Source organism: Diachasma alloeum, unplaced genomic scaffold (genome assembly GCF_001412515.2).
Source record: "Diachasma alloeum isolate Michigan unplaced genomic scaffold, Dall2.0 Dall_scaffold_01136, whole genome shotgun sequence".
Taxonomy (NCBI): Eukaryota; Metazoa; Arthropoda; class Insecta; order Hymenoptera; family Braconidae; genus Diachasma; species Diachasma alloeum.
In genome coordinates, this window is record NW_021681246.1 from 118,207 (window position 1) to 145,138 (window position 26,932).

The 26,932-nt window shown below is 37.6% G+C and overlaps 2 protein-coding genes across 2 annotated transcripts in view; both read left to right on the top strand.

The window, feature by feature from the left end:
- Positions 1-23,820, top strand: part of LOC107045927 (sodium leak channel non-selective protein) — a 38,685-nt gene extending 14,865 nt beyond the window's left edge. Inside the window, exons 14-19 of the mRNA XM_015268340.1 lie at positions 4,081-4,717; positions 5,590-5,726; positions 5,800-5,936; positions 20,845-21,001; positions 21,083-21,386; positions 23,432-23,820. Coding sequence (XP_015123826.1) covers positions 4,081-4,717; positions 5,590-5,726; positions 5,800-5,936; positions 20,845-21,001; positions 21,083-21,386; positions 23,432-23,610 — 1,551 coding nt within the window. The 3' untranslated portion in view covers positions 23,611-23,820. The remainder of the gene's footprint in view (positions 1-4,080; positions 4,718-5,589; positions 5,727-5,799; positions 5,937-20,844; positions 21,002-21,082; positions 21,387-23,431) is intronic.
- Positions 15,471-18,113, top strand: LOC107045928. Its single transcript, XM_015268341.1, has 4 exons — positions 15,471-15,587; positions 15,691-15,888; positions 15,961-16,163; positions 17,676-18,113. The coding sequence occupies exons 1-4, from the start codon at positions 15,585-15,587 to the stop codon at positions 17,746-17,748; spliced, it is 477 nt and encodes a 158-aa protein (XP_015123827.1). The 5' UTR covers positions 15,471-15,584; the 3' UTR covers positions 17,749-18,113.
- Positions 23,821-26,932: the final 3,112 nt, after the last annotated feature.

The following is a 26,932-nucleotide window of genomic DNA, read 5'->3' on the forward strand; positions in this document are numbered from 1 at the left end:
TTCTTCCGTTTACGGAATGGTCCCATCCAGGGTTGGGTATATTTCACAGATGGGAATTTTCGACGTGACATTGCCAAATACCGGTAATTTACCTCTGGAGCATCATAAATGTCAAAAAGTGTTATAAATCTACTCACAGGAAGGTTCAACTGAAACCTTCAAAACGTTCAAAAGTTAGAGGCACGCAGGCCGGATGATTACAAGGATGGTACGGTCACGAGGATCATGACGCGCGAAGGCCAAACGTCGCAAGAATTAAATCAGAATTATGCTTCCCAAGAGTCAAAAGTCGCAAGGGTTAAATCACACGAGCAAGGTAATGTGGAGGGGTGGAACTACCGAAAGGCTCGACCGCGGGACGTAAGCAGCGTAATGATATGAAGGGTCCAACAATCATGAATACCAAGAAGCAAGAAAGACGATCGTAAGGGTCAAATAGGAGAAGTTCAGATAATCCTTCGTGATTGTTCTGCCTGCCTGCCTATCATTCTTGATCCTCGTGATTTTCAGATATCCCTCTTGCACAGGCGAGAGATAAATCAAGAGAAATAATTCGAAAGTGATCCCCTTTGGCCCTTGTGGTTATTTGACCCTTGAAATTATCCACCCTGGCTTTTTTGTTTGGTCCTAGTATTAGTTTGGTCATTATGAGTTATAGTGGTTATGACATTTGATCCTCGCGAGGAATGACCGTTGCGATGTTTCACCTCGCTTCACCCCCAATCGCTCGGCATGACCCTTGCGAGGTATGATTCTTGCGACATTTGACCCGCCCGATATGAAAAAATATCACGGTTTCGCTCTTACCAATGACCCTCCCGGCGCCAAATAAGTTTTCGACGTGTCAAATAGCTTGAAAATCTACCATGTAATTTACCTAGTTTATGGCAATTCAGAAACTATGTAATTTACCTGAGGCAATTTACTTGCCCAACCCTGGCCCCACCATCTCCCGAGCATAGCCCTATGCGCCCGAGTGTTTCCCTAACCTCAATCATCGGGAAAAATGACGACGCATCAATCCAGGAGAAAAAATAATTGAAAGACAATAGGAGACAGTAGGGACAGTTTCAGTGAATTAAGTGGCTCCGAAGACAGAGAAACATAATGCATTCTCTCTCTTACCGGCCTTCTACACGCGCTTGGCCAATGAGAGCTCGGCCGACTGTTTTCGAGTTCTCGGAATTCGTTCCCCCGTCAGTTCGAAATTATAGGAGTCCTACTGTATATGGCAGTAGAAGGAAATGGACGGCAGAGCTGAAATTTTGAGAATTTATTCTCTGAGAGATTACAAATATCCTCCCGAAGTCCCAAAACGCTGAATCACGTAGATTGTTGAGGAGAAAATATTAAAAATGTGTCATCCACACGAAGTATTATGGCGCCACTTTTTATAAAATCACAAAAAAATAATCGACAATGGAATGAAAATCCAAACATTTCACGAATAGAACCGTATATATTTCAGGAACATATCCCCACAATTTCATCAGCCGCCGCTGCCGGGATTATTTGTCATTACTAAAAATGTACGGCATAGTGCGGGATTATAGTTACGTTAGAGGAAACTCGTGGCTGAAGACTCACTGATAGAACGGATTAGTTATTGTTAACGAATGGATTTTGGTTGGAGGTTAGGGTCTATTCGGTCCCAACAAATGTTCATTCGTTAATAGTTAACGAATATATATTTGAGGAGTCTTGTTTGACTTGACTTTCGCCATTCAAGTGAACCATTCGTTAACTATTAACGAATATTCATTTGGTCATATTCAACTCTACCATTCGTTAATAGTTAACGAATTTCGTTTGGAATAAATGAATCATTCTATCAGTGCGGTAACGTTGAAGGAGATTAGAGTGCGTACGGCACAGGTCATCGTGTGAACTCCGCCAAGGCATATACTATAGATTCTATAGTAGAGTATAGGATTTTATCGGGACACAAGTATGCCAACTGCGTCGAACAAAAATGCGTGGTTGTCAAATCTCTCATGAAAATTTTTATTTGTTGAAAAAATTCGGATAAATAATATTTCGGGATAAAAATTATTTATAATTGACTAATCATGAATAATAAATGCAAAGAAATCCAAACAACGAAATTTCAATACGCCCGTGAACTGTTCGTCACTTCATTATTTTTTTTTTCAAAGGATGCAGCGGAGCGTCGGAACCTTTGATATTTCCCTCCACTCCATAGCCCCAATATTTAGTGCGGAAGTTCCCTAACAGGAGTATAAAATTCTCCATCTGGCTGATGAGGTCCCCTGGAGGTTGTGGCAAAGCAAGCGATATCTGTCAGCCCTAGCAACCTCAACAGAAAAAAAATCAGCAGAATTTCATCTCCCAATACATTTTTTTCTGTGAGACATTTTCTATGAAAATATCTATAAAAAAACACACACCCTGTTAAAAAATTTTCACTGAAATTTTCAGTAAGGGTCTTGAAAAATTCTAAGAAGTAACATGTCCACTGAAATTTCAAGGAATTTTGTCACTGAAAATTCATAATTTCATGGAAAAATCCGTGGGAACTAAATTTTACTTTAATTATTTCAGAAAAATGAATGAAAAATATGGATAATTCCGAAGAAACTCTCTTTAAATTCCAGATTCCTCTGAATTTTCAGGGAATTCCTTTAAAAGTTTCTGAAATTCCCAAAATTTTAAAGGAATTCCTTGAAACTTCAAGGTAATTGGTTAGTGAAAATTCATTTTCACTTGAAAATTCACATAAATTGTGGAATTTCCGCCGCATATTGGAACTTGGCTAGAATTTTCACAAAAACTTGAAATTCCTTTGACTTTTTCCCCTTAAACCGAACTCAAGGTCCTTTTCCAGAAATTTCAGTAAATTTTTTTCAACAGTGCAGATAGTTCTGGAGTTTTTCAGTAGAATCCACGAAAAACAAATGTTCAATAGAAATTCAATAGAATTTCATAGCCGATTTCTTCTGAGTTTCGACCAGCATCGAAACCCAAAAAAAATACTATCCATCTGGTACGAAACGAATGATAGAATAATGAAGCGCAAAAAATTGGTATATCGCTACGATCGGATGATAAAATCGTCACTACACTGTTCCTTTTTCTTAAAGATTTGTATGCTTCCGTTTACTCGTAAACGAAAAGTCTTTTCGTTTATACTTGTAAACGAAAAAGGCACAGTTCGGCCACTCGCTGAGCGTAACATCACTGTCAAAAAATATTGTTCGACACATGGGAGACGAGAATGCTTCAGCTCGTGCGATTGGCAACTTCACACTCGTGAATGGGGATGGGCGATGTTTGTCGATTAATGGAAAACATCGATTTTTCATGCCCAAATATCGATGTTGTTCATTCGACTCAATCAATTCCTCAATAATCGATGTTTTTTAAAACATCGTCCGTCCCTACTCGTGAAAATTCCGTCTCGCTCATATCCTAAAATACTTTTTTAGGCCGTGTGACGAACAACATATTTTGTCATAACGGCTGTAGGCAGTCATTCACGCTACGCGTCCGTGAAAAGAGATTCACCTGCGCGGTGCCGTGGACACGAGCGTCGAAGGGTTAAATGGACATTCCTTACGAAGACCTGGCCGGGTCCTTCCGACAAATTTTTCTTTTGAGATCGGTTGACTGCCCATGGAACAGAATCCACACGGAGACGCATCCGTATAACCAATTAGATCGCAAGATTTTCCCGCCAATTTTATTTGCTCGATTCTGATTGGTGGACGCAGATACGTCTCCGCGTGGATTCTGTTCCATGGGCGGTGGCCAATCCGCGATCGCAACGTAGATGTGGGAGCCACCAAGTGGTCTCTAAACGAACTACTCTTGGGCGGCAACCAATGAGATCCTTGGGTGGGAACCAATGATGGAGCTCAACCAATGAGATCACTGAATTCTCTTTGATCTGATTGGTTGCCGCCCAAGAGTAGTTCTTGGAGAGACCACTTGCTGGCTCTCGCATCTACGTGGCGTTCGCGAATAGTGTTTTGGATGCGAATATCATCGTCATATGCAATTATCCACTCCTTCACCTCTCTAAATTCTCAACAAACTACACGGCTCTTCTTACTATTACAGTGGGTCAGTGGAGCCGCGTATGCCGAACACCTAGCCACAATCTCGATGATAATGGTCCTAGGCTTCGTCGTCGAGGTGATAATGAAGAACATTGCATTCACACCACGCGGATACTGGCAGTCCCGCCGGAATCGTTACGATCTCCTCGTAACAATTGTCGGAGTGATCTGGATAATAATGCACTGCATGATGAAGAATGAATTATCCTACTCGATCGGTTACATGTCAGTCATCCTCCGGTTCTTCACGATAACCGGCAAACACACGACATTGAAGATGCTGATGCTGACGGTGGGAGTGTCCGTCTGCAAGAGCTTCTTCATCATCTTCGGAATGTTTCTCCTCGTATTCTTTTACGCTCTCGCTGGAACTATTATTTTCGGAACTGTCAAGTATGGCGAGGGAATCGGAAGGAGGGCGAATTTTGAGTCGCCGGTAACAGGCGTTGCGATGCTGTTCAGAATCGTTACCGGCGAGGATTGGAATAAAATCATGCACGACTGTATGATAGAGCCACCTTACTGCACCCCAGCTGCCAATTACTGGGAGACTGACTGTGGAAATTTTCACGCCTCGCTGTTCTACTTCTGCACTTTTTACGTTATTATTACGTATATTGTGCTGAATCTACTTGTGGGTGTGTATTTATATTCTTTACTAGAACGTATGTTTCATGTGTTGCTGATTAATGATATGTAATCATCTTAGCTCTCGTTGTAACCATATATCGAAATATTTGTGGTAGAGTTATCCACTGAAAAGTGGCGAAAAGTGTTCTTTCGTTTACTTGTAAACGAAAAACGCTTCGTTCGATTTCATTACCACCGAATACTTGAAATCCAAAATTGTCCCCGGAAACGAGAAACTTTTTTTCTCTGTGTAAAATGGTTTTCAATCCTTCACATGTCCCCGAAAACCAAAACTGTTTTTTTCTCTGGGAAATTAAAGATCTTAAGCTACTTTCGAGATGTCGTCATTTAGTTAATACTTAATTAACACATAATACATGTGTTAATACTTAATTAACTAAATGACGACATCTCTAGTTAATTAAGTATTAACTAAATGACGACATGTCGAAAGTAGTCGCAGACATGATAAAAAAAAATTTATTGGTGATTAAAACTTTTTCACGCTGGACGTCTCAATAATTTCTCAATGGTTATCGAGATATTCCAAACGAGATTCGTTAACTATTAATGAATGGTAGAGTTGAATATGACCAAATGAATATTCGCTAATAGTTAACGAATGGTTCACTTGAATGGCGAAAGTCAAGTCAAACAAGGCTTCTCAAATATACATTCGTTAACTATTAACGAATGAACATTTGGTGAGACCGAATAGACCCTAACCTCCAACCAAAATCCATTCGTTCACAATAACTAATCCGTTCTATCAGTGAACCAAGATGCATGATGTTTACACATGGAGAAACAGTTATCAGTAGCAAATTCTTTGCAATTCAAAAATAACGTGATAAGTCTACGGATTATCATTCTCCCATAGCTATTATCATGGAGAACTTTTCCCTCTTCTATTCCAACGAAGAGGACGCGCTACTATCTTACGCTGATATCAGAAACTTCCAGAACACGTGGAACGTCGTGGACATCCATCAACGCGGCGTGATCCCAGTCAGAAGGGTATTTATCAATGATTTTGATTCAATAAAACAAATCCTTCGATGACGCGTAATGATACCATAGTGCATTTCAGGTGAAATTTATACTGCGACTGCTGAAGGGTAGACTGGAAACAGATCCTCAGAGAGACCGGCTGTTATTCAAATACATGTGTTATGAACTCGAGAAGTTGCACAATGGGGAAGATGTCACGTTCCACGACGTCATCAAGTGAGTTTTGTTCATTTTCTGTTTCTCGCAAACAAACATGAGATATTTTCTCTTCCGTGAGAACTTTCAAATAATATCTTACACGCCTCCTACACGGTAAAGAGTTTGGTGTTGACGCTAATACCAAATCGGTGTAGTGTAGTAAATCTAGCATTTAATCCCCTTATCAATTCTCCCGTTGATGAAAATATACCAATAGATAGATAAAAATGTCCTGAATACCATATCAAAATGTTTAAACGTAATTTGAGGGGGAACATATTGAAAATAATTAAAAACGATTGGCTGTTCCGGGTGAACGCCAAAAATCTTGAAGGCTTCAATTGAACTCCACTGACTGTAAAGAAAAAAATACTGGTATGTAGAGGCGGAAATTCTCTGCAAAACGGAGTCAGTAAACAATATTCCAGGTGTCTTAGTTTTCTCGTAAAAAAATCTTCAAATTTTGTAAGAAGGAAATGGGCTCCAGAGCTGAAATTTTGAGAATATATTCTTTGAGTGATTACAAATATCCTCCCGAAGTCCCAAAACGCTGAACCACGTAGATTATTGAGAAAATATGAAAAATGTGTCATTAATACAGTCTTATGGCACCATTTTTACAAAAATCACAAAAAAATAATCGACAATGAAATAAAAATCCAAACGCTTCGCGAATAGAACTGTATATATTTCAGGAACATATCCCCACAATTTCATTAACCGTCACCACAGGGATTATTTGTAATTATTGAAAATGTATAGCATAGTTCGGGATTTTAGTTACTTTGACTAGTCCCTGTGACTAGTCACTATTAGTAAGAGAACCTTTTATACTTCCTTGCTAGGGCCGTCAAACACCCTATACCCAGCTATTACGGTTACGCTTACGGGGGATCCGCTCACTTCCGGAATAGTAGGATGTAGGGATTTTAAGGATGTAACTATGGGACACTCAATGTCTGGTAAAAGCTATAGGTTTATTCTTGGCTAAACTACGAACTAAATACAAGACACTGATTCGGTTGGGGGGTTCGGTATACGCGGTATTAAAAGTGGAGGAGCTGAGATGACCGTTCAGCTTCACTCCCGTACGTACTCTGACTCTTATGAGTCCCCAAAAGTTCCAAGACCCGAAATTACAGATCTAAGCAATCCCACGGTCCTGGTGCACTAATACAGTTTCATGTCATCACTGACACAAAACTAAAACAGTCAAACAGCTCTTCTTCTAAGAAGCTGGACTCAGGTGTCACCATGGGAATGCTGAGCTCTGCTCGTGAACGAAGAGACAAAAATCACATTTCTTTTCCCATCGTTTAGAATTATAAATTGAATGTGACGTATTATTCATAATACGTCATTGTTATTCACAAACAATCGACGTATTGATCACAATACGTCACACCTTTAAATCAGGAATACTGAATGTGTTGAATTAAAAGTGAGTTTCTTGGATCGTAACCGTCACAGGGGTTTTATAGACAACAAGTGTCGTTGAACCGCAGTTTGATGAGATTTGCTAATCACCTCAAACCACGAATGACTTCGACTTTGCTCCATTCAGAAGGAAAAACAAAAATTATCGAATTTCTGTCAGTGGTCCGTTTTGCCCTGCGGTCCGTCTTGCTCTAGCCTCCCCTAATTTTCAATGAATTTGTTGGCCCAAACAAGACTTATTTGAGAATTTGTTCGTTTTTTTCTCACCAATGTGGGGTGCAGTCGTGTGAAGGATAAGACGGCCGACAGTAACGCAGATCAAAAAGAATGGGGGGGNGGGGGGGGGGGGGAGACAATGAAGAGAAGAGTAAGAAAGGCATAAGTTATGCCGCATAACAGGCTGACAATTGCAGTAAATAATTATTTAGACTGGATGTGATAAAAATGTAAATCTAATAAAACTCGTCAGATTACAAATTTCGTGTACGCGATAAAAATATGAACGGTAAGAAGCTCGGTGTGAAAAGGTGAATGGAGGTGTGAGTAGTTCACAGGTCAAAGCCCGAATGTCCCGCTTGTCCCTCCATGTGTCGGTGGTCCGGCGGGCCCTTGTCTTAGGCCCCGAGTCACCAGGAGTCGTCAAGTACTCGTCAGTCTCCGTCAATCTCCGATATCTGTCCTCATCTTCGCTAATATGAATATATGAATGAAAAATAAGATTCATTAGCCCGGTATTAATCAAGTCCGTAATTTAAAGAGTCGTTCCTGTTTGGTTCGGCAAAACAATTTCCTCCGATGACAAGTGTCTCAGTTCTCCACGTCAGTCTATAGGACTTCCTATAGATCCGTGTCTACAAAAATTTTTAATACGCACAGTCTAGCAACTTCTCAGCCAAAACTCCATTAATTTCTCATTCGCATATTTATTCTTACTGTCAACAGGATTCTACGAATTGTGTGCATAGTAACGCGATCCATACATCCGGAGAAGACAAACGATACAGTTCCCTCCCAACTTAGTCGACACGGATAAATCCCAAGATGCAAATAAATCTCCTATGTTAAGGGGAAAGCCAAATTATATAACTAAAAGTTATCAAAGATGATCTATTAAAATTGGATCGAAATCGGTTGCCATCCTTTCAAGTAACAGTAACATGCTAGGGAATTTTCTGTATTCATGAAGCTAATTCTGTTATTAAATGGACTATTTAGCATTCTGTGACGATTTGTATGATTATCCATTCAACATGGCTTCATCAGAGGAATTATGAAGCTTGTTATAACCATTCGGGGGATAGTGCCTTTAAAGGAAAAATTGTAATGGAATTATAATTCGAAACATCCGTTTTAAGAAATTAAGTTCAGAAATAAAAGAGGGAAACTTTCAAAAATGCTATGGAATTCGGTATCCAATTACCTATTTAGAACTGTAGAGATTTTTCAAACTTTAAATACTGGGGCCGCATGATCATAACTCAGGACTGAGGTTGCTTTATTCGGAGAGTTACTTTAGCGTAAATATCCTCTCAGCAATTGATACATTGGCGACATTAATCCCGACGTAATCTAAACCAAATGACGAGCCTTTGAGTTCCCAGTAAGGAACTTATCCGACTGAGATAGAATAAATTTTTTTCAAATATCAAATTATTTGCATTTTATGACGACTTTTTAAATACAACAAGATCCTACGATAAACGGACAAATATGCGTTTCTTTTAAAAATATTTGGGAGTACTTTAATTAATTCTTTACCTTGATTAAGTATTCTTTCTATGCAACTCAATTGAAATCAGATGGAATCACTGAAACGTGAGAGGTCAAGAGTAAAGAATTTAACGACCTTTTGTTCGTGTTCATAAATAAAACTAGGGACTGGAAAACTGACGGAACTAATCGTCTTACTCACGTTTTCTCACGTGCAGACATTGTGTGCAGTAACAACGAAGCAGTCTACAACTGCACACGAAATTACAAAACTTCATTAAGGGGTCTCCGCAGTTGCGATGGGCGCGCGAGTGAGTGGAGTGTGAAATAGTCAAGTTAGTGAGGTTGGTTTCGAGAGAGACGGGACATCAAATATGGCGTATGTTGGATAATGACAGACATCGCCATAGTATTTTTATCATTAATTTATTGAACAAATCAACGATAAAACCCAATGGAACTTCGTGCCCATATTGTTTAGGGCTTAATATAGAACAATTTAGCTTCCTTTGCTGGCTAGCACATTGTCAACCGTGTGAGGGGTATGGGACAAAGTAGCGTCCATAAAGGTTGTGTATAAGGCGCAATTTGAATAATTAATTAAACACGAACGAAACCATAAAAGTAGTTAGAATTGCTTTTACAAATACCTTTTTAACATTTTTGATTACTATATGATATATTTAATTCGCAAGCACATTGTCATATTTTACCCAAAAGTACTGCGGAGACCCCTTAATCCGCCAGCACTCACGCTATATAACTTTCTCCTACAAAAATTTTTAGGATATAGGTAACACAGTTAGGAAATGGAGATTTTGGACTGTAACTTTTTGATTGCCTCCAGCAACTATCTCCCTTTCCTCTGGGGTCAATAAAAACCGTCTAGCATGTTTCAATATATTCTAAAAAAATATTTTTTCGAGGAGCGTCAGAGATTCTCTCACGGCGCGATTAAAGGTTCTTGGTGAAATGGCACGAGGACTGACTCGTTGAACATGAACGCAAGCAAATAATTAATCGCAGAATATTACCCAAAATAACTGTCCCTATCGGGAATTTAATTATGGTCAGATTGTCAAAAAAATATCGATACTGTGGAGAGATTTTTCACACCGAATTTCGATTTTTTTTAAATACCGGGGCCGAAGTATCACAACGCGAGACTGAAGTGCCTGGACGGTTCGCCCTGGGCCGTAGGCGACAGCCGAGAGCACTCAATCGACTGAGACGCATAATTATATCATTGGTCACCAAATTGTTTGCTTGATATCACATCTTTGGATTTACAACAAGAATCTACGATATACGAACCATTGTCCATTCTTTAAATTGTTACATAAGGATTGTTTAATGAGTCTCTATCTTATCTAAAAAAACTTACTATAACACTTTCAATTTCAAAAAATCGAATGCAGAAACAATTTGAGAACATCGTAGCCGTAATTTGAGAACATGCAGCCAGTGGACATGAAAGTGCGGCAAGATTTTATGCTACAAACTTGTGTTTTCGGGGTGAGGGATCCAATTTTTTTTGTATTTTTGCGATTCCAGTGGGCAATAATTTATTATAAACAATTTTATCTCAAGTTCTCACGAAAAATTGATTTTCCATGCACACGATGAGACATACCAAAAAATGTTCAAAATAAAAGTTGTTCGGCTTTCTCATATAAACAAAACTTTTTTTGGTTTATCAAAATCGACCCAGTGGTTCGCCCGCTAATTAGTGTTAAAAAATTCGAATTCCTCGCCCCCCGAAAACATAAGTTTCGACCAAAAAATCTTGCCGCACTTTCATGTCCACTGGACAGGGTACAGGGGGTATTGCGTATAGACTATTGATTTCATATGCAAACCTAATGGAACCAGTCATTCATCTTTTCATCAGTCCGTCGACGAGAGCACACCGATTGCTTATCGTAAGAAGTGCGCCATATTACTCATACCTTCCAGAGGAGGCAGCCAATATGTGTAGTGACTTCTCCGCATCGCGTTAGTCGTCGCTTGATGGTTATATTGGTCACAACCCAACTTTTCTCCTCCCAGCATTTGATTGTTTTTTCAAGTTGTGTAATTAATTTGTACACAATGTCAGTGGAAACATTCGAGATTATTTTAACCAGATCACCACCGACTTATAGTCCTGGTGACATTGTGACGGGAAAAGTGATTTTGGAATTGAATACGACGATCTTCTGTCGAGGTACGTATACAACTTAAATTTTTTACATTCCGGCAGTGTGGCTGGAATCAAAAAATAAGTTTCGTCACGCACTGTTAAAAAAAAATTGACATTCCATGCACACTCGTCTGGTAAATTTCAGGAGAGTGACATTTAATCCAATTTAGGGAGAAAAAAAAATGAAATTTCATATTTCCCTAAAAATTGAATAAATTCCAAATAAGACCAGAATTTCTCGACGTATTTGAATTTTCAATGAAAACATGAATATACAGGGCCAAATTAAACTGAATTTGCACTCAATTGAATATTGAAGGATATTTTCACCGCAATTTGACTGATTGATTTTTCCATGAAATTCTGAATTTTCAATTACAAAATTGCTAGAAATTTTTGTGGAATTAAAATGTAATAAATATTTCCAAAAAGTGGAAATATTTAACTTAAATTTTTTACATTCCGGCAGTGTGGCTGGTATCAAAAAGTAAGTTCACGCACTGTTAAAAAAAAATTGACATTCCATGCACACTCGTCTGGTAAATTTCAGGAGAGTGCTATTGAATCCAATTTAGGGAGACAAAAAAATAAAATTTCATATTTCCCTAAAAATTGAATAAATTCCAAATAAGACCAGAATTTCTCGACGTATTTGAATTTTCAATGAAAACATGAATATACAGGGCCAAATTAAGCTGAATTTGCACTCAATTGAATATTGAAGGATATTTTTACCGCAATTTGACTGATTGATATTCAGAACCATTCCATTCATTTTTGGTTCCATTGATATTTTGATTGTTTTTTCCATGAAGTTCTGAATTTTCAATTACAAAATTGCTGGAAATTTTTGTGGAATTAAAATGTAATAAATATTTCCAAAAAGTGTACCGGAAATTTTAGGCACCAATTTTTAACAGTGCATAGGGTAAACAGGTCAATTTCTGGACGATTTGAAGTTGCATTGAATATTCCATGAATAAAATAAAAATTCTGCCGACAACAAAAATTGTTATTTCCATCCGAAAACTTTTCTGACGAGTGTGAGGGTTGCAGGACGAGGCGAAGCCGAGGAATACAATCACACTCGTGAGAAAAGTTCTTTTCAGCCGAGTGATGAACATCATTTTTCGTCATTGCGGAATGACAAAAAATATATTCCTCGCCTTCGGCTCGGGCTGCAAACTCATATTCGCCAGAAAAGTTTTTTTCGGTCTAATGACGAAACATACTATTTCTTGACAATGTCCGTGAATGGCGTTTGACAGACAGTGTGATGAAATGACATTTTTATGTAGGAATACAGGTGACGTTGACAGGCACAGGTAGACTCCGCGGGTTGGAAGATAACTACCTGCATCCTAACGAAACAGCGAGACATGCGGATTCAGAGATATATGTTCAGAAGACAGTAAATGTAGGCGACAGCTCGGGTAAAGTAACATTAAAAAATCAGTAAAAATTCCGAAACTCTGATTCCTTGATAAAACTAACTCTGTTGAGATTTTTTCTCTACAAATTATTCAATATCGATGTTTATTCTTTTTTTCCTTTAAGAAAAAACTTAACAGAATCATTTGAATTTGAAAATAAACATCTATTGATTTTTTTAATACAATATTTTTATATTACTTTATAAATCACAGTGCACTGACCTGTTGGCTTCTCATTTTTAGAAGGGACGATTGAGAATTGGATTTTCGGTTATAAGTCGTTCCTCTTTAATTTCCTTTTACCGGAGAACATTCCAAGCAGTTTTAAACATATAAACGGAGAGATTTCATACAGCATTGAAGCAGTCATTGAAGGAGTATTTGGGCCGAAGTATACCAAGAAGATTGATTTGACCGTAGATAGTCCTTACGACTTGTCGACATATCCATCCGTGAGTGAGATAAATTAATTGAGCATTATCGTGGTGACGCCAGTTTTCGAATGGTTAAGGTGCACCAACACTAAGAGAAAAATCGACATAATATCACAAGAATCATTTCTTGAGTGAAAAACATCTCATACATATTTGATCAATTTATGAAAAGATGATGTCTTTTTTTCGAAATGAGATAATATTCCTTAAAAGACAAGAATAGTTTGATAGAAATAAAAAAATATATTGCTTCTCTTCGAACTTAAAACGATTGAGCGTACAGTAGAACTGAGGAGATTGTGCCCCTCACAGTTACCCCCACTTTAGTCAATCTCCACTCACATCCTTGTCTCCCACCTTTGAAAACTAAAGGCACAGTCTCCAGTCTAACCGTACACTGATAGAAATGGTGGAACGATTCAGTTGCACCAAACGAGGCTTCTTAACTGTTACCCGGATTCGTTAACTATTAACGAATCGTGGTAATAGTTAAAAAGTCTCGTTTAGTTCGACTAAACCGTTCTATCAGTGTGCGTGATGGTTATATTTTTTTAATATGTAGAGGTTTTCCTCAGCATAAACTGTCTACTATTCATTCAATATGAAATTCTCTGATTCATAATTCACTGAATCGAAGCTTTTAATATTTTGAGTCATTTTCTCATCTTCTGACACAAAAAAACCGATTTCATGTGGCAAGAAATTCTCACTTTATCATGAAATGTTTATGTTCAAGTCATGAACACTTCACCAAAATCTGAAATTGTCTGACACATTATCCGGAATTCTTATCCCAAGAAATTTATTCTCAAGAGATGAGATATTTGGCGCAAGAAATTATTTTTGTGATATTATGACGATATTTCTCTCAGTGCACCCATCAACAGCGGATTATCAATGTTGTATCCCGTCAAGTGTGAAATATTAACTTTTAGAAGTCCATTCGGATGTTTTTCCGCCAGAAAGACAGTTAATTTTTATTGAAAAACTTAGGAATTGGGTGAATATTTATAAAAATAAAACAGTGCTCCGAATGCAGATTTCGAATATCCAAAACCGAGGTAAATGTTAAGAAAGAGGGCCCCACCACCGATCTTTATGAAAACTTAACCATGTGATCGGGATGGTGTTATTAGCCACTTAGTAGCTCTTAATTTTGTCGGAAAAGTCTCAGTGGGGAAAAATCGCGGATAACTTACCTCACAGCTCTCTGCGTTACCGGGGCCCAACCAACGTGGAGGTGGCAGTGCTCCGGTCCCAAAACAACACATTTTGACATATATAAAGACAATCGGACAACACAGAGATGAATGATATATGGTTCTGAATAAGCAACCCCCTCCCCCGACCACCTAGACATGACCCGCTGCTACCCTTCTTGTAGCTATTTTTTAATTGAATAAATTAAATACACATACCTGGGGAACCGACTGTAATGGTTAGGTAGGTGGGGTGTTGCTCCGGCGAACATCCAAGCTAAGCAGCGTTGAGCTGGGTTAGTACTTGGATGGGTGATCGCTTAGGAACACCTCGCTCGCACAAAAACCACCGAATGACTGACCATTTAATTATCGCTATGTTTGTAGATGATGATAATGTTTTCGCTACCATTAGCTAATGAATATTGATATAAAAATTGAGGAAATTAATCGAAAGTAACTTTAATTTTCGAGGCCTTGCTGAGCTATGAATAAGCCTTGAATACTGGAATACTGGAGTACTGAGCCAGTATTCAACTGGAAGCCTGGACTAGGCCTGAATTGAGCCTCGCCAATGGCCCCTTTAATCATTTTCATTTGAAACCAAGCCTATCCCAGGCCTGAATAACTGAGCCTCGCCAACCCTGGGCTCATACAGGCTTGTTCTCATCGTCAACCNCGGATTCGTTAACTATTAACGAATCGTGGTAATAGTTAAAAAGTCTCGTTTAGTTCGACTAAACCNTATGAATAAGCCTTGAATACTGGAATACTGGAGTACTGAGCCAGTATTCAACTGGAAGCCTGGACTAGGCCTGAATTGAGCCTCGCCAATGGCCCCTTTAATCATTTTCATTTGAAACCAAGCCTATCCCAGGCCTGAATAACTGAGCCTCGCCAACCCTGGGCTCATACAGGCTTGTTCTCATCGTCAACCTATGTAATTCTTACCTGGGTGTATTCCCTTCAATGGCCAAATTCGTGTTTATAAACACGCCATAAGGTACGTGGTTATTTTTGGTGCCGAATGCCGCTGCCTTTCTCATTCCTTTGTTGCCACTATGACTAATGGTTTTTTCTGGTATTAATCCCCAACGAGGCATCTCTGACAGTCAAATTAATCCTTGAAATACTTAAAATTCCTTCATTTATCTATTAGAGGAGATGAATAAAATTCATGTGGGGCTGTCTTTCTTAACATTTACCCAAAATTGACTTCACACTGCCAGGGTGCGTTTAACGAGTTTCTGGAAACTTCGCGTAGAAGTCATATGGTGAGCCATCCAGGGTTGAATAGAATTCAAATTACCTTATATCTGGTAGAGATTCGTCATCGACGATATCCCCGAAATAATTATGTGATATATCATTCCACAGCGCCCAATTCATGATTTAATACATCAAGATTACAACTGCTGCTGCTTATTTCCCTGCATCGGGGGAGATTCTTTACAAGCGCATATACGCAGTCCAACAGATTCTTACGTCAGTGGCGAAACCATTTACGTTTTTGTTGATGTTAATTTCAGTTCAGCAACAGTAGAACTGTCTCAAGTGAAGTTATGGTTGGAACAGGTGAGTCGAAACAATCTAATTGGCAGCTGAATATGTTCAAGTGGAATGTTTGCAGCTCCGATTTATTTTCAGACACTGAAGTTCGATTATAATAACGGTAAACAGAAATTACTGCGCAAGATTATAGTCCCGACTCCCTGCAATGGTCCATTTCTTCCTCAAACAACGATTGAAGTGGGATTACAGGTGCCAATTTTACTTCACTCGGATTTTCCACATTGTCGATTTTTGAACGTAGACTATCGTCTGCATGTTGAACTGACTTTATCGGGATGGTATGTAATTTGCATATGATGAAATATCATAAATTAAGAAAAATTCAATAGAAAATCCCAAGACATTTCTATTCGGAAAGATCAACAAATTTTAATTTTTTCATTCAATAGTTTTTTTCATCGATATAATTTCTAATTATAATCGAACAAAAATGCAGTGGACGAACTCTGAACATTGATGCCACAATCTTTCTGTCGACTAAATCTTAACGATGGACGAGCAGGTTAAAAAATGCAGCCAATTTTATGAATTTTTTAAAGTATATTCTTCGATATATTCCGTAGCCCCATGCGGAGTTTCAGATTGCTACAGAGAATGGTTCAAATGAACTAAATTGTTTTAAAAAACATATTTTAACCCGTGTTCTTATAGCAAATGTAGAAAAATCCTCATCATGAACGTAAAAATGCAGCCAATATTGATTAATACCGTCGAGGATTAAAGTTCGTGAACAGCCTTAACTTGCATTCTATGTATTCTGTTTACGAACATTAATACTCGACTGTACACCTTCAACATTGATATTGACAAATACACCTTCTGCATGAAAAATTACATCGGTTCAGAACATTTTTTTAGATAAAATTAACCAGAAACCAGAAAAAAATCAGAAAATTTTTTCCATCGACATACGTTTATCCAAAAATTTCATCACCACGTCGGTATAATTTACTATTGACAAGCAAAATAATAGTGAATGAAGCCCAGGATCTCTCTGTGAAGTGAGGACTAATGAATGGTTCCCACATGAGTGACAGTATTGTGACAGTACTGTATGTGTTATCACTGTATTTGGCGTAATCTAAAACCGAAATCATTACAATGGTTTCTTTCAAGGGGATGCGTGTTAAAGAGCAAACATTTCATAAATTTTATTGTTTCGGAGAAATTTATTATTTCGGGGAAATTATCTTTGGATATCATAAATTCCACAACGTTCCTGAATTAAAAATAAAGATAAAGATAAATAATCTTCACAGTTATCGTGTTTACCCCCGTCTGATCGGCAAGCGCTACGTTGTCGCAACTCACAGCTGCGCGCGCAGAAATTCGGATTTTTAGTGGTTTTTTATTAATTTTGGTTAAAAAACTAATTCAACCGATGTTTTGTTATTTACAGAAGATGTATTCATCAATATGTCACACGTGGACGAAGTTTCGTGACATTGGCTGCATTTTTACATTCAGTCTATGCATTTTTCCACATTTCTCATAAGAACACGGGGTAAATTCCGTTTTCTTAGATAATTTATTCCATTCGAATCATTAAACTCAGCAATCTGAAGCTCCACACAGAGTATCGAAATATATCAAACAATGTACTTAAAAATTTCAAAAAATTGGCTGCATTTTTTAACTCGCTTAAATATCGTTAAGACAGTAATGTGTGTAGAAAAATAGGAATCTAATGTTTGGTGTCTATTGATTTTTTTTTTCATGTGCATTTACTCATGTCTTGAATAGGAATAATAAAGAATATTTATGTGAATTTGTCTCGTCATGGACTGAAGCAATCGGTGTATCGAGAGAGCATACGACATCAAGATTGGATCGAAATCGGTGCAAACCCGACGCTTGGATTAGTCAAAGCCATCAACCAGCTGAGCTTTTCCAAATGATGTGACATGCTAAGAAACTTGCCGTTCAACACCAGCTGTAGAAAAGATACAAAATAACCAAACGTTTTATGAAATGAAATATTCAACATTCCGTGATATTTTGTGAGGTTATCATTTTAGAGTGCTTATTTAACGAATAATTATTCTCAGTAAACCCGAATCGAGTTTGTACCATGGTTGAACAGCAGGTTGTTGGGATCATTATTGCTGTATTGTTGCCAGACCTATTTCGCCAAGTTATATTGAATTTTATTAAGGACGTTCAATTTTATACCATTCTATAGTATAATATATCATTTTTTAAAATATTTTGTAAGTGAAGGCCCTCGGGCAACGATCCGTTGCAAGCTTCTTGTGACAAGTTCCGTTAAAAATAAAAAAATAAAATATTTTATAACAAAATTATATCACGCTATTGTATATGATAGTTTTTTTAGATTACATACAAAAAAAACTTTATTTTAAGACTCATGATCTCAAATTAAGACTTTCGAAATTCTTAACGCAAAACGACTTTCAAGCTCCAAATTAAGGCTTTAGAAAATCTTACTTTAAAACATTTGAAATCTTAAAATAAGGTATTATTTTTTTGAATGTTGAACCCGAAAAATCGTACAATATTCCTATAATTGGGCTGTATGGAGATGTTGGGAAACTTGACTAATATTGCATCTGCGAATATATGCATCCTTTCCTAGTGGTTTAAAATCTTATAATCACCATTTTGCAAGGGTCTGATGAAGCTTGACCCTCTTCCATCAGTAGTGTTTCTACTATTCTGAGTAATGAAAATTGATTCTTCCAATCAAATTTTGTTAAAACAAACAAATCTCTGAAATTTTCACACAAGACCTTTTTATAAATTTTTGCCTCAACTAAATTTTATTGGCAGAAATAATTTTTTTCACACACCTACACGGAAAGTTCATACTTTGCTCCCTGATAAGCGGATGGAAAGTGCGTACTTTCCACTCGAGGGGAAAAGTCACTTTCACTCATCAGAAAGCAAAATATAAACTTCTTTGCAGGCGTGTTAAAAAATAGCATGTGCACCTCAGGCGGAGAAAACATGACTTTCCGCCCTTGGTACACAATATACTATTTCCTGGTTTTCGAATATTTTAGAGAAGAGGTCAAGAAATGTCTGTAAACGAACGGAAATTTTTTTTTTGCGCAAGTATAGCGTCGTAACTCGATTAATATTGCCTGTCTAGAAAAAATGAAGGAGTACTTTTTTTACTGCAAAAGTGTCATATATTTATCTAGGATTTTTACTTGCAAAAAAATGCAATTTACAATGAATTTGTTAATATAACTATTCGAACTCCTGGGGCCAAAATTATTCGTCCTGCCGCAAAAAATTGGAAATTTCGGATTTGGCAAATACAATGCTTCCATTCGGAAACAATGTACTATTATTTCTCCCAAATGTCCGTAATCCACGTTCCACAGATAATAAATGCGGAAATGAATATCAAATGCTAGATCCTGCCTAAGTGCCGATCAAATTGATAAAGAATGAAGAATGAGTCATCTCAAACCACATGTTAGCCAACCGAAATATACATGAATCACACTGTTCAAGAGAGATGATTGGATTTTATCTACATCCACGAAGACTTCGCGAAACTTTATGATGCTGTCTCAATTTCGATCGATCACACGAGTGAAGTTAGATCGTAATCAGATCAAATAAGTGTTTCACGATATGAACGTTCCATGTTAAAATTACGATTGGTACGCTTTCAGTGGGCTCGTTTGATCGATCGAATCCTGATCCAGGAATGGGGGAATATCATGTGTCATAAATAAATAACTTTTTCCTCGTTCGGAACAGCGAACATACGCAATATTCCCCACAAGATGTATGACACAATTCAATTGCGAGATAGTTTAATATGTAATAGAAGGAAAGAGTCAAGAAATCGACTCAGCGTTTTGCCTCTTCGAGTTGTTTAACTCTCCAGTAGTCGCGCTATGGCCTGAACGCCACCGTTTTTATTTTCACGATATCTCTAGAAATGTGATGAATTACAATCTGCCTATTTACAAGTTCCTCAAATGATATGTCCTGATGAGATTAAACAGGGCAGGGTTGCCCTGCACTGACAATTTTTTTGTCGAGCACGGTTAGCGAGAATGAGCGCAGCGCTCACCGCGCGACTACTCTCATAGTGGAAATTTGACGAGCGGTGTTGCCGACCCTCGTGGTAGTCCCAAGCAGCGTGCGCGGAGTGGGGGGTCGCTGGCCGGCGATATGTCTATAGCATCGTATGACTCTGGCAACGCTGCGCTCGAGAATGTGCGGACGGCGCAGTGCTTACCACTAGAGATGCAAATGCGTCACATGACCCGTCATATGACGGTAATGTGACCGTCATTGACGGTCACATGACGAAGCGTTCATGACGGCTGTCACAATTCCCCCTCCCCCTTCTGTGACCGTCACAACTTGTCAAAAAAAAATGACAGTCATTTTTCATTTATATAGATGAAACTTTATTTTTTTCTCCGTCAATTTTCAGTTGAATTCCTTTTGTATTGGCCTAATCCGCATTTTGAAATGGAAATCACGATTTTTTTCCATCCATATAGATGAAACTATTTTGTTTTATTCATGACCGTCACAAATTGGAAATTAGTTATGACCGTCATTATGCAACTATATAGATGGTTTGATAACAATTTGGTTACAAATGATTTGTGACAATCATTTGTAGTTGGAAAATTTGTGCGTCACATGAGCGTCACAAAACCATCATTTTTTGGTCATATGACGCGATCTAAAAAAATGATGGCCATTTTGCATGTCTACTTACCACGCGACCAACGTTAACAGAGGGTGGAGATTTTGTACGCCTAGTCGCTCCATTCTTGAGTTGTATGGGTGAAGTCAGGGCGTTACGTACGCCCAGCAGCCTTACTCTAGAATGCCTCCTTAACCTTAAGTACGGATAAATCCTTTGTCAGGGGCTATTCTGAATGTTTGATTAACAAAAACCTTAATTAATTGAAATAAATCATGTCTCCTGGGGTGTTGAACGAATGTTTTTGATTGCAGTATGCTATCATACCGCACAGTAGACGTTCGAAAAGCATTACAACTCGAAGAGATGTTGGCCCGAGAGGAGTTCGAGTACCTCATCGAGGAGGAGGTGGCAAAGCAGACGATTCGAACGTGGTTAGAGGGATGTCTGAAGAAAATCCGAGCCACAGGGGTAAATACGACTCCTATATTCTTCACTCATTTATAGATTTGAAGGACTGTTTCACGCCAAATTAAATTTACTTTACCACAGAAACAACAGAATAGTCTCATTGTGGGTCTCAGAGCAACAAACGACCTGGCAGTGACTCCTCAGGATCATCCGGAGGAGAAGAGCCAAGAGAGTAGTGTAGACCGCGAGGAAGAACCAGAAGCTAAGGAGACTGATGGCTTGAGGAATCGAGGAGGAAAGAAGCCCGTTGTATTACCTAGGTCAGATAGCATTGGTAGCAGTTCAGGGAGAAAGTATCTAGCACCAACATTATCAGATCCTGCCTCCGTCCGCAGTGAGAAGGAGAAACTCGCTGCCCCTAAAAAACGTAGTAGCCGGCCAGCACGTATGTATTTTATAACGTTTTCAGAATATTTAAAAAAAATTGCGGGTAAAGATACAGCCGTAATTGTATGTGGATACGTCTGTGGTCTTCACTTTCCTTCACTGAACATCATAATTTTTTATTGTATACTTTTATATAGGTTATTAGACGAATTCAGGATTTCGCACCGTCTCGTCATGATAAGACGTTTTTTATAATCGCGATACGATTGAATTGTTATGTACAACCAAAATCCCTAAACAAATGTTCAACATGTTTCATTTTCAACGAAGTTATCACATACAAACACCTTTGGAAATTTTAACGCGGATCCACAAATTTTATCTATTTCGTGCAATAATAACCAACTGTCCAGATGTTGCCGACCAGCGCTAAGGATTCCTTAAAATTGTAATTTATTTTTGAAAAAAAACTAGAGCATTTTTTAGAAAATCGAGAATTATCTAAAGAATTGTAGAATGTTCTAAAATTCCGATGGATGGCGTCACCATCGATAAGGAACCATAAGGACTTTTTCCCTAAATCCCCTCCCCCCATAATGAAAACAAACGTATCCACATCAACATTTAGATGATGGTATTCAAGTGTTACAATAGTATATTTCAGCACGTGTGGGGCAATTTCGTCTTTAACGTGTGTGGGGTTTACAGCATGAGCCGAAGGCGAGTGATGTAACCACACACGTTAAGGACGAAATTTCCCCATAAGTAATGAACAAAATTTTATGTCACGAAGCCTGAAACCGGCTGGATTACACACTCGACGCTTCGCGTCTCGTGTCTAATTCAGCCGGTTTCAGGCATGAGTGGCATAAAAGCATTTTTTTATGTCCTCCCCCCCCCCTGTAGTGATTATGGCGGTTGGGAGAAACTTCAATCATTAACATAGATGAAGTATATAAACTCCAGAAGATATTGTTTATAATGTTTATTATAAACGCATCAAGTGTGCGAATATTTACAAGAACGTTACGATGCGAAGTATATACACAGTGAATATAATATCTACAGTGTATCAACCAGTGCCTCGGCAGTACACAATAGACTGATCGTGATATTCGGGATTACGAATACCGCACAAAAGGGAACAGAAGAATACCTTATTTCAATGTATTTAGAAGGAATTAAAATGTATCGAAATAAGATGACGCGTGACGTATGCCGGGCGAGGCCGAGATGTATCGAAATTCCATATGAAAATCCCATTTTGGAACACCCCGAAAAAGCTGTTTATTATTATTATCTATCAAAGAAAAGAAAATTAATTGATTTTAGACTGACCGCTACATAACAGTGGAATTTAAAGAATAAGAAACTTGGAAAATGGACTTTTACTTGTCCTCGCGGTTCAGCCGTGTTTTCGATTAAAAATTACATCAAAACATGAAAAAAATCCCTATTTAATTATAAAAATCCGTCAATTTGTTCGCAAGATATGATTTTTCAAATATTTCAGCTTTTGTTATGTCACAGATAAACAATTGATGTTAGATGAGCGAAGATTTGGAGAAAGCATGTACTTATGTAGTACTTGACTGTGAATATGCCAATTCAGGATTCTCAAAACCAAAAAAATTCAGGGTTGCTGAGTTGACGTGGAATGTCCCATAATAGTATACTTCGTTACGAGTGCGGAAAAGTGTTTTTGGCTCGTGGGAGGTTTATAGCACGAGCCGAAGGCGAGTGATATAATCCCACGAGCTAAAAACGCTTTTCCCACGAGTATCGAACGATATTTTTCATCACAATCTGTGGAAAAGGGATGTTTTAGGCACGCGAAGCGTGCCTAAAAAGTTACTTTTTCGCACAGCGCGATGAAAATAATTTTTTTATATCAAATTGCCTTTTAAACTCAGCGAAGTCGTTTATTCGTTATCAACATCACCCAAATTTTCACGTGTCATATCTCGATGACTACTGAATTATGGAGATATTCCAACTGAAAGCGGCACATCTGTTTGGACACAGAATGCATGATATTTACACATAGCCCAAAATTCTCTTCCTCTCATTCTCATCTAAAAATCTTGAAACCATTTTTTTCAGCTCTGGTCAAAAATAATTTGCCTTATTTAACGGAAGGAGCAGAGCAAAGCCGTCAGCCGCGCGAGTCATCGAACATAAAAGCAGCAGCTCCAAAAGTATCAAGTATTACCCTAGAGGTACGCGAATGGTGGCGCGAGCAATTGGCGTACAGCAGTGAATCAAGCGAAGATGAGTTCTGAAAAATCTCGATGATGTTCTGCGTGAGTTTAAAAAAGTCATAAAATTCCACTAATAGTCGTTCCTCGCAATGGGACAACTAATTACGAGAGGAAATAATGAATTCAAGGCCCAGTCCGCTGTGAAAGGCGGACCCTCTGACGGCCGTGATAACGATAAAGTCAGTGATTCGACTCGGCTCTTCTTATCTACTACTCTATCGACGCTGTAGATACGCCCTCCTCGATTAAGGGGGGGTCACACCACTTTTTTCAAGTACCAGAAGTATTTGATGAGAAATTTTGGTTATTTAAAAATACATCCTTCCGTCTATTCTTTTTTTACATAAAAAAAAATTTGAAAAAAAAATTCCAACATTTTTTATTATTATATCATATTTGTGGTACTTGAAAATAGCGGTGTGACCCCCCCTTAACATCCACGACTAAGAACACACAAAACTACTGAAAAGCAGAGAAAATAACGCACACGAGAAATTTTTTTATTTCTAGGAAAAAACAAAGTATTTTATCATCGAAATGTTTTTTCGTGTTTCTGGGTGCCTAATCACGTGAATCGAAACATAATTCCTTATCACTAATTTTATTTCGTTTTTACGAGTGATAAATTGGAGATTTTAGGGGCGAAGAGGTGAAACTTTTTCGTTGATTATTTAATCATTTCGGTTATGAATTGCAATGCGAAAAATTTTGAAAAAGCTTTTTTGAAGAGGTGATATTTCTCTGCAAAAAAAACAAAAAAAAAATTTGAAAAAGCTTTTTTGAAGAGGTGAAACTTCTCTACAAAAAAGATCTCTGGATGTCAGATCAGAATGAATGGATTCATAGCTTTAGTAAATTAGAAAATGTGACGAAATGGACATCCAGATTTTTCAAATGATTTTCCAAGAATTGTTAATGTGTTTGAAGTGTCAGTAGATCTAAAATAGTAGTTTAGGTCTGTTTCATTGACGCGGGCCGTAAAGAATGAACTGATAGAACGATTAATTTGTTATGAACGAGGTTTGCTAACTATTCACAAATGATAGTTAATTATTAATGATGAACCGGTGAGGAAAAACAATGCATCCAAATTTATGAAATTTTCTAAAATACATTCTTCCATATATTCCGAAGCCCTGTGCGAAGTTTCAGATTGCTGAAGAGAATGGTTCACATGAAATAAATCATTTAAAAAAACGCAATTTAACCCGTGTTCTTATGGGAAATATAGAAAAATTCACATTATGAACGTAAAAATGTAGCCAATGTCCCGAAATTTCGTTCACGTGTGACATAGTAATAAATACACCTCCTGCAAGAAAAATTACATCGCTTCAGAAAATTTTTCAGTGCAAATTTACAAAAAAAAAACACTAAAAATCAGAATTTTTGCGCGCGCAGCTGTGAACTGCGGCAACGTAGCACCTGCCGATCGGGTGGAAATAACCGTGCCAAATTCAAACGTCTATAAAAGATAATTGCGCATCTAAAGTGAGGCCCTGGGATTCATTTATTATTTTTCTCATCGATAGGAAATTAGAACGACGTAGGTGATGAAGTTTTAGATAAACGAGTTGCGATGAAAAAATTTGCACGTGTTTATGCGCGTGACTATGTTCACTGAGAACCCTCAGTAAGGCGTGACAGGCTCACCAACTCTGAGAAAAAAAGTATTATGGCCGACGTTGCCATTTCTTTTTCCCAAATGAATCATTTTGGATTTATTATTAAAACTGAATATAAAAATGTTTTGATACATGCAAGATGTAGGAAAAAAAATTGAACAGTCATAAAAAAAATTGTTTAACCATAGAAGACTTCAAATATGATCTAAATATTTAATTGAAGGGGACAGAATTTGTTGTTCAGAAATTGGTGTTCTGCAGGATTACTTTCATCGCCGATTCATCATTAACGCCAATTATTAATAAATACACATTTGAGTAGAACAAATCAACAAGCCTTCCACAACATCCACTTCTCGATAATAAATAAACTCGTCTATCAGTGTATTTGACGAAGAAAACCCCAACTATATTCAGCTCAAAGAATTATCTTCCAACTGTCGTCACCAAAATAATTAAAAATGAAAAACATATTCACTTGAATAATATTTCAAAAATATCAAGACGTCCGTTGCCCTGATAATTGAAACATCTCATAAATGACTCATTTCACCTCTTCGCCCCTCATCTCAAACTTTTAAATAAAAAAAATAATCAGGATGGATTCGTTGAAATAAAAAAATGAATGAACATCGCCTGATTGTAGAGACTGCTCGATAAACAAATAACTAAAAAAATTAAATAACTCAAATTGATGTTGAAAAGTAATCTAGAATTTGTACGTAGAGACGATTAGATTTTTTACGAGTGGTCTGCCACAGCCACACCCCCTCCCCCTCCCTCCCGCGTCCTGGCACAAGTGATAGCTCTTACGTTTGTATTGAAATCGTCGGAGTTCGCTGTTGAGAGGAAGAAAAACCAAAATGTTTAAAAAAAAACGTTTAAAAACTAAAAAAAAATATATAAGGGCAACTGTTAGTACAATGAGCGCAGGATACGATTCGACGAAGTCATTTTAGCGATGGGAAACGATCCGGCTCCTCTTATTGAATAATTAAGCGTTTAAAAAAAAAATGAAAGGAAAAATGAGAAAGATTTAAGTTAAGTCAATTAGACGTTATACTGCATGTTACAGACTGAGTGATGTTAGATTTTTTACGATATTTAATGATGAAGAAAATAATGCCTAACAACACAAAAGGAAAACCACACTGGGTCTAAATAGTTTATTATTCCCCTGATTTTTTCTATCCGATTGTGAAAATATTCAACAGACGAAAATCAAATTATACAGAGGATATACTTTTCTTCGTGTTGGGCAGAAAAAAAAATTATCATTACCATTGAGAATATTCTGTGATAAATTGATAATTAAAAGGAGATTAATTGAACAGAATTGCAAGGTTTCTTTTAATTATGTTCACAAAGCTTTCTGAATTTATCAAAAGGATTTAGAGAGAAAAAATATCAAGACACTTTTTCCGCGAAAATAACAAAATGTCTTTCAACATGTTTTTTCTTTAAGCACCGATTGGATTCAGGTATTCGCAACAAAATTTGCATTCGATTCTTCAATCCATCTCCTGTTACTCATCACTTCATTACAGAATTGAATATTTGTATTTGCGGATTACGAGGCGTTATTATTGTTGAACGATTGCGTATCGTGATTGTTTTCGAACGTAGTAGATTACCAAAAACGTTATTTATTTTGATATTGATAATAAATTCAGTAGTTCGAGTGGTGAAATGTAACAAAATTGGCTTTTCATATTTTG

Excerpts from the sequence above, each read along its gene's own strand:
- LOC107045928 (XM_015268341.1), top strand. Across the intron at positions 15,889-15,960 it reads TGAAGTTATGGTTGGAACAG|ACACTGAAGTTCGATTATAA; the intron begins GTGAGTCGAAAC and ends ATTTATTTTCAG. Across the intron at positions 16,164-17,675 it reads GAACTGACTTTATCGGGATG|CAATCGGTGTATCGAGAGAG; the intron begins GTATGTAATTTG and ends CATGGACTGAAG.